Source organism: Vulpes vulpes, chromosome 11, assembly GCF_048418805.1.
Source record: "Vulpes vulpes isolate BD-2025 chromosome 11, VulVul3, whole genome shotgun sequence".
NCBI classification, from domain to species: domain Eukaryota; kingdom Metazoa; phylum Chordata; class Mammalia; order Carnivora; family Canidae; genus Vulpes; species Vulpes vulpes.
In genome coordinates this window covers 28,023,441-28,042,281 of record NC_132790.1, presented here as the reverse complement: position 1 = coordinate 28,042,281, position 18,841 = coordinate 28,023,441, and the positions used below count along the sequence as shown (strand labels likewise).

The 18,841-nt window shown below is 51.4% G+C and overlaps 1 protein-coding gene across 1 annotated transcript in view; it reads left to right on the top strand.

Annotated features, from left to right (window-relative positions):
* The window catches only part of LOC112928727 (guanylate cyclase D-like), a 40,113-nt gene that overhangs the window by 15,943 nt on the left and 5,329 nt on the right, over positions 1–18,841 (top strand). The window contains exons 9-17 of the mRNA XM_072725332.1: positions 408–584; positions 816–972; positions 1,249–1,398; positions 4,940–5,088; positions 8,126–8,289; positions 8,701–8,893; positions 15,077–15,251; positions 16,278–16,376; positions 17,405–17,499. Coding sequence (XP_072581433.1) covers positions 408–584; positions 816–972; positions 1,249–1,398; positions 4,940–5,088; positions 8,126–8,289; positions 8,701–8,893; positions 15,077–15,251; positions 16,278–16,376; positions 17,405–17,499 — 1,359 coding nt within the window. The remainder of the gene's footprint in view (positions 1–407; positions 585–815; positions 973–1,248; positions 1,399–4,939; positions 5,089–8,125; positions 8,290–8,700; positions 8,894–15,076; positions 15,252–16,277; positions 16,377–17,404; positions 17,500–18,841) is intronic.

The following is an 18,841-nucleotide window of genomic DNA, read 5'->3' as shown; positions in this document are numbered from 1 at the left end:
GCCACCCAGGCATCCTTCCCCTCACTTGTTTACCTACTCATTTATCCATCCATCATCTATTATCCATCCATCATCCATCTATCCATCATTTATCATCCATCCATCATCCATCCATCCAATCAACCATTTATCCATCCATCCATCCATCCATCCATCCATCCATCTATCCATTAATAATCTATCCATCTATTATCCATCATCCATGCATCCATTCACCATCCATTCATCCATTCATCATCCATGCATCCATGCATCCATCCATCTACCCAACCATTCAACATTTCTGGTGCCTCTCTGTGCTCTGCCCTGTCCTGGGTGCTAAATATTGGAGGTCCAGGTGTGTATTGTACCTGGTCCAGCCTTGGACAAGCCCCTGAGGGCTGCTACTGTGCCTGTTGCCCCAACAGATGCGGGAGCTGAGGCATGAGAACGTTGCTGCCTGCCTGGGAGTCTTTGTGGCCCCTGGGGTCAGTGCGCTTGTGCTGGAGCACTGTGCCCGGGGCAGCCTGGAGGACCTGCTGCGGAATGAAGCTCTGCGGCTGGACTGGACCTTCAAGGCCTCTCTGTTGCTGGATTTGATCCGTGTGAGAACCGTCCCTGGGCCTGGAACTATGGGGGCCATGGGGCGGGGAGGGAGACAAGAGATGCTCAGATTCCCAAGACCTGGTCTCTTTCCCCTTTAAGAAAAATTTGAATAGTGTGGGAAGAGGTGAGAGCAGGCAGGAAGGGTTTCTGAGGTCTGTGGGATTCTGAGAGGACATGGGGTCCCTTTCATTCATCACAGCCCTCATGGACCACCATTATGTCCACTCCAGGGCATGAGGTATCTGCACCATCGGCATTTCCCTCACGGCCGCCTCAAGTCCCGAAACTGTGTGGTGGATGGACGCTTTGTTCTCAAGGTCACTGATCATGGTTATGCGGAACTCCTGGATGCTCAGCGGGCTCCCCGCCCCCGGCCAGCCCCAGAAGGTCAGCTCAGGGGGAGGCAGGGGCTGCCAATAGGTTTTGAGGCCTCTGTTTAAATCAGATGCTTATGAGGCAGGGGAGGGAGGAGATGTCTGATCCTCCAGCACTTTCCATGGTGTGACCTTGAGGTGCCTCAGGCCCTTTGCCTGTGAATGGGGCAGAACCGAAGTACCTACCTCCTCCTGGGCGAGGATGCCACCCGCGTGAAGCACCCGCCCATCTCGGCCCAGCTTGGTGGTCAGTGGGTGAGGACGGCGTGGCCCTGCCCTGTGACTGCAGAGCTGCTGTGGACGGCTCCGGAGCTGCTGCGGGCGCCGGGGGCCCCTGGGCGGGGCACCCTCAAAGCAGACATCTTCAGCATCGGCATCGTCCTACAGGAGGTGCTGACTCGAGGCCCACCCTACAGCTCCTCGGGGCTCTCCGCAGAAGGTACGGCACCCCTGTCCTCCTTCCTCGGCCTTTCCCTGGCTGGAGTCCCCATGTAGCTGGGGAGCCCTGTGGCCATCAGCGGAGCGAGGCCTGGAAATAACCACACAGACGCACTTGCCCGGTTTGACCACGAGAATTGAGTTTCTCTGGCTTAAGCCAGGCAGCCTGCAGCAGCTCGGCCCAAATGGCAGCTGACCAGCTCCAGCGCTGAAGACATTGGTGTCTGGAAGGAAACTTCCACTCCCTTCTGCCTTTGCCAGCCAGAGTCATTGCCGTGTCTGCGGGTGCTCATGCCCTAACTAGCCCCCTTGCCCAGTGTTGACTTTGTGCTTTTACAGACCTGTTTTCCCCCTCTGTGTCACTTATTTACTACACGGTCTTACACAAATCACTTCCCCTCTCTGAGCCGCAGTTTTCTCATCTTTAAAATGGGGATGGAATAAAAAAGAATGGGCCAGACCTCTGGTCCGTGTCGGAAGGGGCCAGGCTGCTCAGTATTGCGGGACTTGCTTCTCTGCCCAGATGGGGCTCCTTTAAGAGCATCTCAGTCCCTATATTTTAGGTGTGCAGGATTGTCACTCACAGCTTCCCCATCATCACCTGATCTTAGATGTTTTCTTTTCTGGGTCAGTGTCAGGGCCCAATTTCAGAAACATTTCCTCCCCTTCTGCGTTCCCTGTCAGGGTGACCCAGACCCTGGGCAGTTCTTCCAGCCATCCCCACAGCCACCCTGGCTTCTCAGCCTCAGTACAGGACAGCGATGGAGCACCATCGAGCCTACTATCCCCTCCCACCCCCAGTGGATATTCTTTAACTCATGGGAGGCCTGGCTCACTTCCTGTCTCCACCAAAGCACTGCTCAATGAGTAATGAGCATTCCAGGCCCCAAATTTATGAGGTGGAGGAGTGGGAAAGAGAGGGGCCTTTGTCAGGCCATTTGTTCAACACTCCTCAGCAGCCCGGCCCCCCACATTTGCCCACCGAGAGAGGGAAGACCAGCCAGATGGGGTGTGCAAGCCATGCTGCCAGTGCACAGCCCTTTGGGTCTAGACTCCATGAGCCTTAAGGGGAATGGACCAGGCCTGGAATGCTCAGATGGTCACCACTGAATTGGGCAGTCTAGGGCCTGCTACTTCCTGGGGAGTGCCTTCCCTGGTCTCAGGGAGTTAAATGCAAAGAGCACCGGTACTGGGGGACACCAACCTCAGCCCAGCTCCATGCCAATCCACTTCATAACTGAGTAAATCCCTTTCAGGCAAAGAGCCTCGGTTTCATCATCTATAAAATGGGGACCATGTTGCCTGCCTCCCAGAGTGGTTGTGGGGATTCAGTGAAATTCTTTATACAAAGTGCCTGACACATGATGGGCATTCCATACATATTTGCCTGAGTGGTTTTAGGGATGTGCTGATGGGGGATCCCACATTCTCTCCTGACTTCCCAACTTGGAAGCAGACCCTCCTTGCTCTTAGAAATAACATCTTTTCAAGATCCAGGGCGGGGGGCGGGGGGGGGGAACACTTGCAGCCCCTGTGAGATGGGTAGTGCATTCCTCATAGGTAGTCGAGTGAGGCTCAGAGATGTGAAGGGACTTCTCACTCAGCAGAGAGCAGTGGGTCAGTGCTCTTGCCCTAAAATCTCCTGGAGTCATCCATGGGGCATGTTCCCACATTGCTGGGTGTGTATAGCCTCTTTCCTCACCCACTGGCGTGGCTGGTCAATCACGGTGATGCATTGGGTGTGGACAGTGGGCCTGGCACGGTGAGGGAACACGAGACCTGGCCTGGCCTGGGCCGGCGGTTTGCAGCACGTTCACATATAAGGGCTCCATTTTAATGTCAAAAACGTTTGGGGCCTCACATGCCACTATCTGATTTTTAATATCCGCTGACTGAGACAATACCCAAAGACAGAATCTGCTCTGAAATCAGCAACACTTGGAAATGGATTTGTATTTTATTCATCACAACACCATCCGGACACTCTTGAAAAAAAGTTGTACGTGTGTGTGTGTGATGTATTATTGATTCCATCTGCCCACACTCTTTTGAAAGCACATACAGCTTTCCAGACCCTTTACTCAGAGGCCCTCAGGGTCTGATGCCTGCAGGCTGGAAGCCTCCAGGCAAAGAAAATTATGCAGGCCAGGAGATCAGGCTCAGATCTAGAGTTGGCTTTTTACCAGCCCTGTAGCTGTAGGTGAGCTACTTCATTCCCAGGAGCCTCAGTTTCCCTATCTGTAAAATGAGACAGGGGCTCAAGCAGTATTCCTGACAAGGAGGCCAACAGAAGTGTGTGTGTGTGTGTGGGGGGGGTGCGTATTGAAATCCAGAAAGAAGCTTCTTCTTACTGGTGCCAAGGGCTCCCACCTCCTCCGCCAAGAGAGGAGGATCCCAGTCCTCCTCGGAGAGAAACCTGCTGTAGCTCTGACAGCTCTGGGTCTGTACTATTTTATGCCCTTTTTATATGTGAGTAAACTGAGGCTCAGGGAAGTGACATAACTTAGAACATGATCTAAAAGTCCCCTCGGGATCCACTGCAAGTCTGAGCTTGGTACCCAACCTCACTTCCTCACAGTGCCCTTGTGAATCTCTTAGCTCCCTCAGTGTTCCCAACAGCTTCCTGAGGCAAAGCTTTATTGGGCAGTTGTTAGATGGGGAAACTGAGGCACAGAGTGACAGCGAGTGGCTGATCCAGAACTAGAACACTGATCTGATGGACCTCAACTTGGTCTGGTGGTCTTTATCACAGGGAGTGGGGGCAGGAAGATCATGGCAGGGGCTGTCTTGGGAAATAATAATGTTGATGGTAATGAAAGCAGATGGTCCGGTTTCTTACATGGGGAATTGGCACCAGAAAGTGTCTGGGTGGCAGAGCTGGTAGAAAGAGCCACAGTGTCAGGGTTTCAAGCACATGGATGGGCATCACTGGCAAACAGCAGTTTGGGGTTAGGGGAGAGCCTGCTAGGTGTTGGCTGTCTAACATCCATCATCTCTTCCCTCTACAGCCCTCTCAAGAAGGCAGTTAATTTTTTTTAAGATTTTATTTATTTATTTGACAGAGAGAGAGAGAGCACAAGCAGGGGGAGCAGCAGGCAGAGGGAGAAGCAGGCTCCCTGCTCCATGTGGAGCTCCCTCTCAGAACGCTGGGATCATGACTTGAGCCAAAGGCAGATGCCAACTGCCCAACTGAGCCACCCAGGTGCTCTAAGAAGGCAGTTTATTAAGTTCATTTCACAGATGGGAAGACTGAGGTTCAGAGAGATCACTCTGCTGTCCACCAGCTCCTAAAGAGATGGTGGGAGATCCAGAAATCAAAACCTACTCTTTCAGCCTCTTAGCATGAGACTCTTTCCCTGGCCACATCCTGGGCAACCCTGGCTCCATTAATAGCTTGCTCTGGGGTACGGAGCAGGGGAGCCGAGAAGTACCCTCAAGGCCTGATCCCTGCACCCCCAGAGGCCTCCCTGCCTTCTCTCTCAGGACCCCAGGCCAACCGCTTCTCACGAGCCTTCCTGGGAACCACATGATGTTTATTGCAGAAATCATCAGGAAGGTGGTATCACCCCCTCCCTTGTGCCGGCCCCGGGTATCTCCTGACCATGGGCCACCTGAGTGTATCCAGCTGATGGAGCAGTGCTGGGAGGAGGCTCCAGAGGACAGACCCAGCCTAGACCAGATCTACACCCAGGTCAGTGCTCCCCAGGCTCACATGAAATGGCTGATCAGTTCACCTCACTTTGCCCAGTAGGAGCCAGACTCTACCTCTGGGGCCTAGAAACCCTGTGTAATAAGGGGGCACAGGCCAACACCATCACTCTTGAGGGCTGGGCCTGAGGTCCACCCCCTGAAGAAAGCTTTCTCAGAACCCCGGGTTCTGGGGATGTTGGTTGAGTGCCTTCCTAAGTGTCAAGCCCCATGCTAAGTGTTATGCTTACTTCATTTGATCTTATAACAGCCCTCCAAAGAAGCACTATTATTATCTTGGCCTCATAGGAGAGAAACTGAGGCACAGAGAGGTGAAGGGCTCACCCAAGGTAACTCAGGGAGTGAAAAGTGGGGCTGGAATCCAAACTCGGGTTGGCCTCTCTGCAGAGCTGGTGCTGTACACCTCAACCCTTACTGGCCTCCAGGCACCGGAGCACACAGGCCCTTTGTGGCTGTGGAGGCAGTGCTGGTTCCCCTTGTCCGTGAGTGGAACCTGTGAGGGGCACAGGTGCCTCCCCTTCCCCCCATCAAAGTCTGCCTTGGGACCTGCCACAAGAGGGGTGAGGCAAGTCTGTACGAGTTTGCAGGGCGGTGGTGGAGTGTGCGGGCCTGATTGAGCTGGCTCACGGCTCCCACAGGACCAACCCATCAAGCCTGCGGTGACAGCTTCATGCCTCCCCTTTCTGCCCTCCACTCCCCAGCCGCAGGGAAACGTTGCCAAGGAGAGGCTCAACAAGCCAGAGGGGCGTCCAGACAGGTGATGTGGGAGCGAGAGCCAGGAAGACAGACAGGAGGAATGCACAGGTGTCCTCTGAGAACCGCCACCCCTGACTTCCCACATCCTCTTTCCACCTCAGCTCTGGCATCAGGGGTGGTGTCCTCCTTCCACAGATGAGAAATCTGGGTCTCAGAGTAAATGAGCTCTCAATGGCCACAGTGAGGGTGGGTTGCTGAGCTGGGACCAGCAGCCAATTCTTAAAACACGAGCCTGGAGTCTATCCAGGGATCAGAGATTGCCATGGCCAGCAGCAGGTGACTGTGGGGACAGATCCTGCCCAAGGCTCTGGGGCAGAGAAGTCAGGGACAGACATGAGGTAGGGTGAGCATCATGAGGGCTCCAAGAGCTCCAGGAATTGTATCACATGGGGGGGGGGGGGATGGGGCTGTGGGGCGGGGAGGGCTCTGCTAAGAGCCAGAATGCCTGCATTCACATCTATCTGCAATTTACTTGCCCTTGGGCAAGTTGATTGCTCTATTGAACTTCCACCTCCCTAAAAGTGGGCCTGGAAAGACTAACTCTGGCCTGACTTGCCATACTGGAGTGACCATCAAGTGGGATAACTAAGTTAAAACGCGGTGGTTCTCTGAGAAAGAGATAGTGGATGAGGCATTAGAGAAAGAACACTGATGCCAAAATCAAAAGGCTTGGGTTCATGTTCACTTAACATTGTTCTGGGATATGTTAATATTGCTAATGCAATTAAGCAAGAAAATGAATATCAAAAGGGGGAAGAAAATGATTGCTATCTGTAAATCCTATGATTGTGTTCCCGGGCAACCCGAGAGAAACAATGGAAAACACATCTAAAATTTTAAAATAATTCAGTGGCGTGGCTGATGATAAAATTAACATATGGAAGATCTCAATTTGAAACTCAGTCCCGCCATTATGAGGTCCTTGGCAAGTTATTTTACCTCTTGGCCTTGATCTTTGTTTTTTTCATTTGTATTATGGGAGCCTTCCTTGCCAAAGTGAACCTCCGGTCAGCATTGTGTCCTTGGAGTCTCAAGGTCAACAGCTGCCATGCCCACCCTGAGTGATCTTTAAAGCTTGCACCCCTGCTTTTAACAGGCAATACAAAATAGATGCACGTTAGCGGCTGCTGCCACTCCCCACCTCATAGGTGTTTGGTTGAGAGAAGTGGTACTAATGGAGGTTAGATATGCACATCCTCACACATGCACACACATGCATATACACACACATACACACACTAAGCTGCTGGACTTAGCAGGAATGTACTCCTTCACTTTGGCTATCATTAATTTCCTTTTCTCACTGACTGCACTTTGGGAAGGTGTGAACCAGATTGGGGAAGGTTCTAGTAAACCTTTTTTACTAGAGTTTTTGGGAACACACTGCTATATTTCCTGTAAGCTTTTCATTGAAGGTATGATTGATGAGCACACATGAATGTCCTCCTATGGAGACCTAAGAGAGGTATTTCTCTTTGCTCAGCAATCAGCAGTAGTTGTGTTTCTTTTGAGCAACCAATTTAATGCTCCACTGTCTCATGGACTCTGGATTGTGTAATCTATATTTCCCTCTTTGTTGCTAGGAAGCTCATGTTCAAAATTGTGAACACTTCTAGCATGCATTTTGCTACACCAAAGTAGAAAGCATTTATTCTCCTTTTGTCCCAGTGTTTTATCATTTTACTTTGTAAAACAAAATTTTTTTGAACAAGGAGAGAAATGGAGAGGTAGAAATGATTATATACATAAATAATCTACTTATATCCTTTCTATAGATCTGTTTATCTACGCATCCATCCTTCCAACCATCATATCCACCCATCTGTGTATTTAACTATTCATCCAATCATCCATCCATCCATCTGTCTATCATCTATCATCTGTGTATCCATCCACTCATCTGTCCATCTATCCATCCACCTTTGAGAAGAACAGAGAATGTCTCTTCTATAGTGTTGTTGTGAGAACCAGAGCAGTAGGATCAGTGTTTGTTAATGGTAATGCTATGCTGGGCACAGTCCCCTTTGTAAAGTTATCTCCCTGCCTGCCCGCCCGCCCCATACAGAACTAACTCACTTTTCCTCCCATCTGTCTGTGCTTTCCCTTCTCAGAGCTGCCATCCCTTATCTGTTCCATATCTGCTCCCCACCAGCAGAGCTCCTCCAGCCAGGGATTATGTCTGCTTCTTTCCCGTGGCCCAGATTTCCAACCTGAGAGTGTGTTCACCTTCAAGGATGAATGAGGATTTTTGTTCTATTTTTCAGTTCAAAAGCATCAATCAAGGCAAGAAGACCAGTGTTGCTGACTCTATGCTATGGATGCTAGAGAAGTATTCCCAGAACCTGGAGGACCTGATCCAGGAGAGGACTGAGGAACTGGAGGTGGAGAAGCAGAAGACAGAGAGACTGCTCTCTCAGATGCTCCCTTCGTGAGTGGCCCCTTAGGGCTCGATTGGCTCTGAGCATGGGACCTGGGACATAGTAGGTGCTCAGTAAATCTAGGTTCTATGAATTCATTCAATTTATTCATTATTTATCTAATATATTTTCATAGAGTCCTTTTATGTGCCAGGCACTATGTTGCGCTTTTAAGTATTAATTCTGCTACCTCACTCCCTTGAGAGCAAGGAGAGAGCACGGTGTCCCCCATTGGATTTCAGAGGAAATAATGTCCAGAGAGAAATTGGTCTTTGTTGGGGGGCGCCCAGCACACAAGCAGACCTGACCCAGATCCCCTGTTTCTCAACCCAGAAATTTCCCCCCAGTATCCATCCCTCACCTCCAAACTGTGGGAAGAGGGTCCTTCCACGTCGTGACTCTGGTCCTTCCCATTATTTCAGGTCTGTGGCTGAAGCTCTGAAAATGGGGGTACCTGTGGAACCAGAGTACTTTGACCAGGTCACCATATACTTCAGTGACATTGTGGGCTTCACCATCATCTCAGCCTTGAGTGAGCCCATTGAGGTGGTTGGCTTGCTCAACGACCTCTATACACTGTTCGATGCTGTTCTGGGCAGCCACGATGTGTATAAGGTGAGAAGACCAGGAGGCTGGCATCCCACCTCTCCTTTCTTTACTGCTGGGTTTGTGGTATACATTCACTTCTAGTCATTTATCTGTGTGTTTGTATCAGTTAGCTATTGCCATGTAACAAATAACACCAAAACCCGGTAGTGTAAAATTATAAGCATTTATTATGGCTCAAAAACCTATAGGTCAGCTGGAAAGTTCTCTGGACTCAGCTGGACCACTCTGTGGGCAGTTGTGGGTGAGATAGGAAGTTCTGCTGATCTTTGCTGGGCTCTCTCACATCTCTGGAACCTTGAATGGAACAGTACATGGTCTGTTAGCCACAAGCAGCCTGGTTGGTATCGTTCACCTGGTGTGGCAGGGTTCCGAGAGAGAAGGCAGAAGCACAGAAGCCTCTGGAGGTCTAAGTTGGGATTGGATGTGTGGCTGTTTCTGGCATATTCTATTGGTCAGAGGAAGTTAAAAAGCCAACCCAGGGGCACCTGGCTAGCTCAGTCAGTAGAGCATATAATTCTTAATCTCAGGGTCATGAGTTCAAGCCCGACATTGGGCATAGAGTTGAATTAACAAAAAAGGCCAACCCAGATTCAAGAAAGGGGAAATAAAATCCACCTGTGCTAGGCAAGGGCCAACAGATGATTCATCTCCTGTGCCTCCCGTCAGGGAGCTCTCAGTGCTGTAGATGAAAGAGGAAGACAATAGACAGTAAAAATGATGATCAGGGCAGGCAGAGGAGGCAAGAGGGCCCCCAACCCAGCTAGGGATAGATACGTACAGTAAAAAGCAAGAAAGGCTTCCCGGAGGAGGTGCTGTCTTGCTAGTGCTGTCCGATCTGGGTGTGGTTGCTCCAGGCAAGCCATGGAGGAGCAATGTGCCAAAGCTGGAGCCTTGGGAGGATGGGCCCAGTGAGTATGAGGAGTGCTGAATGGGTTGTAATGGCTGGATATGAAGTGGCCCAGTGGTGGAGTGGGTGGTGGCTGGCTGTCAAGACCTTCCTTGATTGAGTTCCTATTCATCTCTCCATCCTGGGTCTGAGTCCCAGCTTGGCCACCAGCTTCTGTGTAGCTTCGGGCAAATGGCTTCCCCTCTCTGGACTTCTGTTTCCTCATCTATAAAATAGGAATGATGATCCCAGCCCTAGGCGTTTACAGATGATGGTGGATCCTGTCCCCCTTGAAGAAGTGCTGTGTAAATTGAGACTGTAAAAGTGAATAGCATCCTAGCCCTCTGTGCCTGCTGTGTGGACCCCACCCTGATCCTGCCCCTTATGCTGATCCAGTTGCTGGATCTTGGGTCACTCCAGACATTGTGAGGGTGGGGTTGGGAGAGAGCTTCCCAGAAATCACCAGACTCAGACTCCACTGACCTTAGCCTTCTGTTGTGACCCACCAGTTCCCTTCCAGCCACAGCCTCCAGGGAGGCAGGGACAGGGGAGGGTCAGGCCCTGGAGCAGAAGCCAGGACAGACAGGAGGCCTGGGCAGGAAGTTTCAGAGGCAGTCTGCTGATAGCATTACGTACAGTATCCCAACAACAATAATCACCGGTACTTATTGAGTGCTTACTGTATACTGGACACTAGTCTAAGTACTTTTATATGTACTAGTTCATTTAACCATCGTAACAATCTGTGAGGTAGGAGATGGTGCCCCTAATGCATAGATGAAATGGGTGATTAACAGGCTTATCTAATTACATATTTCCAACGGGTTGTGAAGCTGAGATTTGAACTTGGGCATTCTGATCCCAAGACCCCCTCCAAGGGGCTCACCATCCTCATGACATGGACATCCTCAGGATAAAGCCCAGGTTCATAGTGGCCCACAAGACCCCCTAAAAGCTGGCCCCCTTTACCTCTCCAACTGTACCTCTGGCCACTCCACATAGACCTCTGCATTCCTCACACGTGCTTTGCTCTCAGGACCACCAGGCATTTGTATACGTTGTTGCCTCCTCCTGGGACACTGCTCTCCCTCCTTTTCATCTGGTTGCCTCCTACTCATTCTTCTGGCCCTGGGGTAGCCTCCTTCCCCTCCAAGACATGATTAGGAGTTCCTGTGTGGTGCTCTCCTAAGTACCCCTGGGCAGCATAGCCACACTTTATGGCTCTAACCCAAATCACTCTGTCCCTAGAGCATGGCCATGTCCAAACCATAGTAGGTCCTCTGGAAATATATATTGACTATGTGAGGAGCTTGCTGAAGCCCAGAGAGGAAAGTGACTTGCCCAAGGTCACACAGCCAGTAGGTGGTAGAGACAGGACAAAACCTGCAATGTCTACCACCACTGCCCCGCTCTGTCTGCTACAGTGCACAGCTTCACACTGGGCCTCAGAGACCTGAGCCCCCAACACTGCATGGATGCGGCTTCCTTCCTGCTCCCTGCTCAGGAGCCCACACTCCCACCCCAGCCCCTGGTTTGGAGGTGTCATCTCTCACACTGGCTGCATGTCCGTCTTACTTCCAGAGCCGCCCTGGCCCTGTGGGCCCCAGGAAAAGATTCTTCATCTCATCTTGCTCAGCCCTGCAGCTTTGATGTGCCCTGAGTCACCCCTGGCCTTGTCTCTTCTTCTGCTAATCTTTTCTCACACATGTGTCCCTCCCAGCTCTGAATCATGCTTTCTGATCTGCTCTGAACCCTGGCCAAGAGGTCTGCATCTTTCTGGCAGAATGAAATGAAATAAAACAAGGCCCACACGCCCCTCCAGATGTGGGGGAACAGGCAGCCTGTTCCTGACGATGTGCGAGCGCGTCTCTCATCACTCACGCCATCCGCCTCGGTTTCCCCTCCGTCCCCAGCAGGATCTGGTTACTGCTTTCTAATCCGGCCTGGGTTGGGAGGCAGCCAGGCGATCATTTCCTGGTTCCGCTGGGGTTTGTGGTTCCCTGCCAGCACGCACTGAATAAGCACTTTATGGACATCGCCCCAGAGCAGAGCCCAGGTGGACTACGGGGACAGAGAGGACTTACCCCAGCCACTCAGCCCCAGTGGACGAGACTGGCCTTGGCCACATTGCCAAGCGACCCTGGGCAAATCACTTGGCCTCTCTGAATCTCAAGCTCCCGTTTGTAAAACAGAGACGAGAGTGCCCATGGCTTAGAAGCGTTTCACAGATTGAGCAATGCGAGAGGACGTGCTATGGTTCATTCATTCACCAACTCCAAGCCGAGCACCACCATGTTCAGGGGCTAAAGCCTCCCCTTGAAAGCACAGAGTGGGGCAGGGGCCGGGGGTGGGTCCAGTGTCAGTCAAGCATCTATAGAGGACTGGTGCAGCCTAGGGACTATCACAGGGATGTCATTAACCCTCCCAATGGCCCGCAGAAGAATGGGCCATTATCTTTTCAGATGCAACACAGGTTCAGAGAGGTAAGTAACTAGGCCAAGGTCACACAGCAAGTCAGTGTCTAGAGTTGGAATTCACATCTGTGTTTGCTAGTGTGGAAACCTTTGCCTCACTCCTCTGGCTGTGTTCTCCCATCTGCAAAAGGACCGCAGCTGTGTATACCCTTGTTTGCAGCTGAGTGCCCACTATCATAGGGGTCTTTGAGTCAGCATCACTATGGGTCTGAGCTCCTAGGGGCCTGTGCCTGGTCGTATTTTTGTCACTGGAGTTGTAGGGGTCATTGTTAATGACACCAATCAGGTGGGCTCAGGTGGGAGGCAGGCAGATGGAGGGCTAGAGGTCAGTTTAACAGCTTAGAGCAACAACCATGTGCCTCATCCCCAGTCTGGGTCTTAGATCACCTAACAGAGGCAGCGCTGGGTCCCCAAAGCAGACATACTCTCCCTGAATGGCAGCTGTACACTTGGCAGCTAGAAGTGGGGTCAGCGAGCTGTAGGTCTCCAGGGCAGCCCCTGGGAAGCAGGAGGGACCTACAGACACGTGCTTACCACGTGCAGGGCAAGAGCAGAGGGAAACCCCACACTGCAACCACTATCCCTGAAAGAGAGAGGGAAAGGGCCCGAGCCATGTGTAATCAAGAGGCAGCACAGCATACAGGCTCTGGAGCTGGACTGACCCAGTTCAAGTCTGCACTGCATGACGTTGGCAAGTGACTTCATTCTCTGGCCAGCTGCCCCCCTGCAAAGTGGTAATAGAACCTACCCCGCAGAATTCTTGTAAAGGTCTAACGCGTTAATATTTGTGAAGGGTTTGGAACAGCATCTGGCATGTAAGAGCTGCTGTCCAAGTACTTAAGTGCTACGTCCTTCTTCCAAACTTGACAGATCATGGGTTCTTCCTCCCATGGGGGAGAAGTGGGTGGGCAGAGGGAAAGCCGGGCTTGATCATATTCTTCCCTCCTGGGGTATGGGGTGGGAGGTCCTCCGTGGAAATGTACACAGAGGGGAGTAGCCATGTCCCTGCCACATTTGTTGCCAGCCCACCAGCGCTGGGTGGGCAACAGCTGGTGATGGAGAGCGAGGTGGAGCTCACAGCCCGGAGGAGGGAAACATCTGGTGACCAGGGAGATTTTATGGACATGATGAAGTGGGAGCCGGGCTGATGGAGGGCTTGGATCTCAACGAACAGGGACTGAGAGCGAGCATTTTGGGCAGAGGGACCAGGCCATCAAGTAAGCACTGGGTGTCTCTGAGGACAGCAGAAAGGTTCCCGTGGGCAGAAACACGGGGAACCAAGAGCAACTGTTAGGAATTATTCAGGAAATTCTCCAAATCATGGGAATTCCTGATTGCCAGGGCCCAGGGAGCAGATGAAGGTATCTGAACAGAATGTGGCATGATTCAGGCAGGTCACTCCCTGGTTGGGGTAGAGATAGCCTGGGTGAGGGAGAAGTTTGGAGGGTGCAGGTAATAGGGCACAGTCCACAGCAAATGTGTGAGAGATTTATTGAATTACAACGCCCCCTATGTGCAGGGATATTATTATTTTATTATTATTATTACCCACCAGGTGCTGAGGAGAGCAGATAGGCCAGGCCAGGACAGCTCTGCTCCCCGGGGTCCTGGGGGTGCCAGCATTTGCTGGCTTCAGGAGAGGCAGTGCAGGAGCTGGGCTCTTTAGTCTGCAGAGGGGAAAACTTGGGTGGGGCCGGTGGTGGGTAGAGTTGCCATCTTGAGTGGCCTGGCCCATGGCAGAGAAGAAGGCCACAGTACACATCTGTGTCCCCAGTACCTGGAACAGAGAAGGAGCTTGGGAAGGGTTTGTGGCTGGAGTTCAGGAGGTGGAGCTGAAACCAGCGGGTGAAAGGCAGGTTTCAATTCAACTCAACTTTTGAAAATCAGAGTTACCCAGAGGAAGAAGCAGCCACCTCTAGAAGGGGGGGACTTTCCTATCACGAGATGTAAGCAGGCTGGGCCAGCCACTGAGGAGGCAGGAGGCAGGTGGGTGGACTTCAAAGCCCATCCAAGTTCTGAGATTCTGGGATTCTTTCATCTCCAAAACCATTAGCCAGGAAAATGATGATGATGACCATGGTGGTGACAGGAGTCTCCTATCCATTGAGCATCCATGATGAGCCTAGTTCTTTAAAAAAATTTTTTTTAGGTAATATACAGTGTACTGTTAGTTTCAAGGGTGGAATCTAGTGATTCAACACTTCCATACAACATCTGCTGCTCATCACAAGTGCCCTCCTTAATCCCCAACACCTGTTTCACCCATCCCCCCACTTCCCCTCTGGTAACCAGGGCCTAGTTCTTTCAATACTTTAATATGCATTCCACCTAAGAGGAAACTGAGGCTCACACAAGTGGGCTGCCCAAAGTAAATGGCAGAGATGGGGATTAAACCCACATTTATATGATTCCGACCCTACATTTTTTTCTAGTACATTTTGGAAAGCCTACTAGGTGTACTCATTTTCTAAACCCCCCAGGGTATATATGGGTCCAATGTACACGCGCTCCTCTCCAGATGAAGAAGCCCTGACCTGTCGCTGTGGCATTGTGGAGACAGGGTGCCCATGTCTCCTGCCAAGGCGCTCGTGGCCTGGGGCCGGTGGACAGCAGATAGGCACGGTCACCTGCAATTCAGACCAAGGCAATTTGAAGTGTGCAGATCTAACTGTTGCTAGAGCACTGGGATGGGAGGCCTGGTAGAGACGGCACTGTGGGCCAGAGACCTGAGGGGTGGGTCAGGGCTCCCCAGAAGGGCCTTGTGCAGACTGTGGGATAGTCCAGGGAGGGCGTGTTCTTGCACTGGAGCGTGAGGGCTGTGACTTCTAGGTGGAGACCATCGGGGATGCCTACATGGTGGCGTCGGGGCTGCCTCGGCGCAACGGGAGCCGGCACGCGGCTGAGATCGCCAACATGGCCCTGGACATCCTCAGCTCTGTGAGAGGCTTCCAGATGAGGCATGCACCCGAGGTGCCTATTTACATCCGGGCTGGCCTGCACTCAGGTATAAACAGGGGTGCGGGGGGTGATGGGCCAGACCACCCTCCCAACCCTGCCAGGGGCACTGGCCGGGGCAACCCCAATGGTGTACTTCTGGAATTCTGAGATTCTAAAACTCTATGATATAAAATTTGACATTTGTTTTTTTCTTCTAATTATTTGAAGCTTCTGAGATGTTATAAGTCAAAGAATCTGTGATGCTGTTTCATACACACACACACACACACACACACACACACACATTTTGTCTCAGCATCTGTCAAAGTCATCTGAGGCCATGCTGAGGAGCTGATAGTCTGATGGAAGAGGCAGGACAGAGACCTTCTGTGGCTTTGCAAACAACTAAATGTTTGCTGGGATGAGTCTAGGAGAGATCTCACAGTTTGTAATACAGGCTTCTCGGGCCCCCACCCCTTCCTCCCTCCATGGTTTCACCTGCAGGATAAAGTCCAAATTCCTGCCCCCCCCCCCCCCCCAGAATCTGCTTCCCAGATTCCATCCAACCTCATCTCCTGCCACCTCCCACTTGCCACTCCAACCCCACTCAGCTGCTTGCAGCTTCCCACAGACATGTGGGCTCTCTGCCTCTGTGCCTTGGCACCTGCTGTTCCCTGCCCACTCATTCTCTCGTCCTTCAAGATACGGCTCATTACACTACCTCCTCCAAAAAGTCCTCTGGGCTGGGTCAGACTCCCTTTTCTGGGCTGGCACAGCTCTGGTGCTTCCGTCTTACAACACTGATCACAGTTTACACGTCTCCTCCTACCCCCAGCAGGCTGGGAACTCCTCAAGAGCAAAAACTGCCTCTGATTTATCTGTGTCCCCCTATCGCTGGCCCAGAGCCTGGCACAGATATCATCTCTTCTCTAGGTATAGTTGCAGACAGCATATAGCTTTATCTTCACCCCCAAGCTGGAGCCCTGGATGTGGGGCCGAGATGGTAGGGGTGGGAGGGGAGGGCAAGTCTGTCACGGGAACCTCTCTTGGGTCCAGGACCTCCTGGAGCTCACTGGGCACATTTGAGTTTCAGGGCCCTGCGTGGCAGGGGTCGTGGGCCTCACCATGCCCCGGTACTGCCTCTTTGGTGATACTGTTAACACTGCATCCCGGATGGAGTCCACAGGACTGCGTGAGTGTCTTATATTTCTATCTTGCCTGGGGGAGGACTCTCAATGACCCCTGCAGCCTGGCTATTTGAAATAGTGCTTAGTAACCAAACCACCACCTGGTGGCAGTGTACCTTAGCTGTCAGTAAAACAATTATATGGAGATAACCTATGTCACTGGTTCTTTTAAATTTCTGTGGGGCTTTTGCGATGGTCTCATGAGGGAAGACATGACTTGAGAGGCAGGAAGCCTGGGTCCTAGCCCTGTCTGCCACTGGCTTGCTTAAGTGTCCTCGGGCAAAATACTCTTCCTCTAGGTCTTGGTTTTCACATCTTTACAACTAGGAGATCCCCTCTCAATTTTTAAAAAAAGATTTTATTTATTTATTCATGAAAGACACAGAGAGAAAGGTAGAGACACAGGCAGAGGGAGAAGCAGGCTCCATGCAGGGAGCCTGACGTGGGACTTGATCCTCGGACTCTAGGATTATGCCCTGGGCTGAAGGCAGCGCTAAACCGCTGAGCCACCCAGGGATCCCCCCCTCTCAATTATTAATGCCATTTTAGGCCCTTGCTGGCAGCAGAGGCCACTCTGATGGCTTGGTTAGAGCAGGTATAAAAATTGAAGTCCTAGGACCTCTGCTTCTGGCTGTGTAAGTTGTGTGCTCTGTTGTGTCATTTGGTACACATCCTGCATGACTAGATGTGCTGGCTCTAGTGGGAGCCCTGCTCTTAAAAGAAAAATAACTGCTTATCTGCTCTGACTCAGCCTTCACAGACTTCCTTATAAATGAAAATTATGTTCCTAGGAGTTCTGATTTCATCTTGAGTTCCTCTTAACACTCATTCTATATAATTTGTTTTTCCTCAAGGCCTCTATTTTAGTGACCAACAGTCTGCCAGAGGGACGGGAAGGTCAGGTGAAGGGCGTTGTATGGACCAGAATTGTGTATGTCACTGGCTGGAACTGGAGCTGTTACAGGTCTTAGTATTACCAAACACCAGGTATGCTGCCACCAGGTGGTGACTTGATTACTATCTTTCTCATCAGCATACAGAATTCACGTCAGCGGAAGCACAGTCCAGACACTGCGCAGCCTGGATGAAGGCTACAGAATTGACATCAGAGGCCAGACTGAGCTAAAGGTAGGGGACTTTCTTTCCTGGAACTGATGGAAAAATCCCCCCCCGGAATCCAGTTTCTGTGGGCAGCATGAGAGATTCTTACTCATCTGACTGATATAGAAGGAAATGCCTGCCTGTAGTTGAGGTTGGAGCTGATCACCTTACACATCCTCATCACTCCCCAAACTCTCAAGAACTGTTTCTTCCTGGAAACCACTCCCTCACTGACTCCTCATAGAAAGAAGGACCAGGATTGAGAAGTTACTTTTTTTTTTAAGATTTTATTTATTTATTTGTGAGACACACAAAGAGAGGCAGAGACACAAACAGAGGGAGAAGCAGGCTCCCCACAGGAAGCCTGATGTGGGACTAGATCCCAGGACCCTGGGATCATGCCCTGAGCCAAAGGCAGATGCTCAACCACTGAGCCACCCACGCGTCCCTTCGAGAAATTACTTCTACTGATGACATACCTGGGCGGCAGGCTGGTGCTCAACATTAACATATTTATTGCCACAGTAATAATGAAAGAAGGATCAATGGCCCCATTTTATAGTTGAGGAAATGAAATTAGGCAAAATCATTCGCCCAAAGTCACATAGCTTGTATGCCAGATCTGATGGCTCTAAAGCTTGTGCTTTCTCCATAACATGATCGGGTTCCTACTCATCCCTCAGAGCCCAGGAGCAGATCTCACCTGTCACGGAAGCCTGCCCTGACCCAGGTACACCCATCTTCCTTCTCCCCAGCAGTCACTATCATGCCTTCTCTCTGTACACCCCACCGGTCCCATGATGGCCCTCTGCTGCTGCCGGTGTGTCACTGGGTTACACCTGCCCATGAGCACTTCTGCATTTTTAAAATGTTAACATTCAATAACAGTAAGGGCTCGTATTCCTACGAGTGAGTGACTTTTCTTCCTACCCTACCTCCTCTAATTCTCCCATTCCTCCCAGTCAGGCCGGTGGTATGACAAGAGCAGCCTAGGCATTCAAGGCCCAGAACTATGAGTGAGCCCTAGAAATTGCATGCTCCCTGGAACTCACTTCATCACGCTGTGAAATGTCAGAGCAGGAGGGTGCAGCTCAGAGAGGAGCAGCAACTTGTCCATGGTCACACAGCCCCTGAGGGCTGGCATGTGTGGAATCCTTTGCTCTGGAGGTTATGGCAGCATGAGCCGGAATGAGTATTGTATGGGGGGAGCTGGCACGAGATGTCCTGAGGAACAGAGGATTCTGATGCCAGAAGGGAATGCAGAGAGGGGGTGGGGAGGGCAGCAGGCCAACCTCACATTCTTCAAGATGGCCTGGGGGCTCCGCAGGGCAATGCCCATCCCTGGCCAAGGGTGGGGTACAGAATCTAT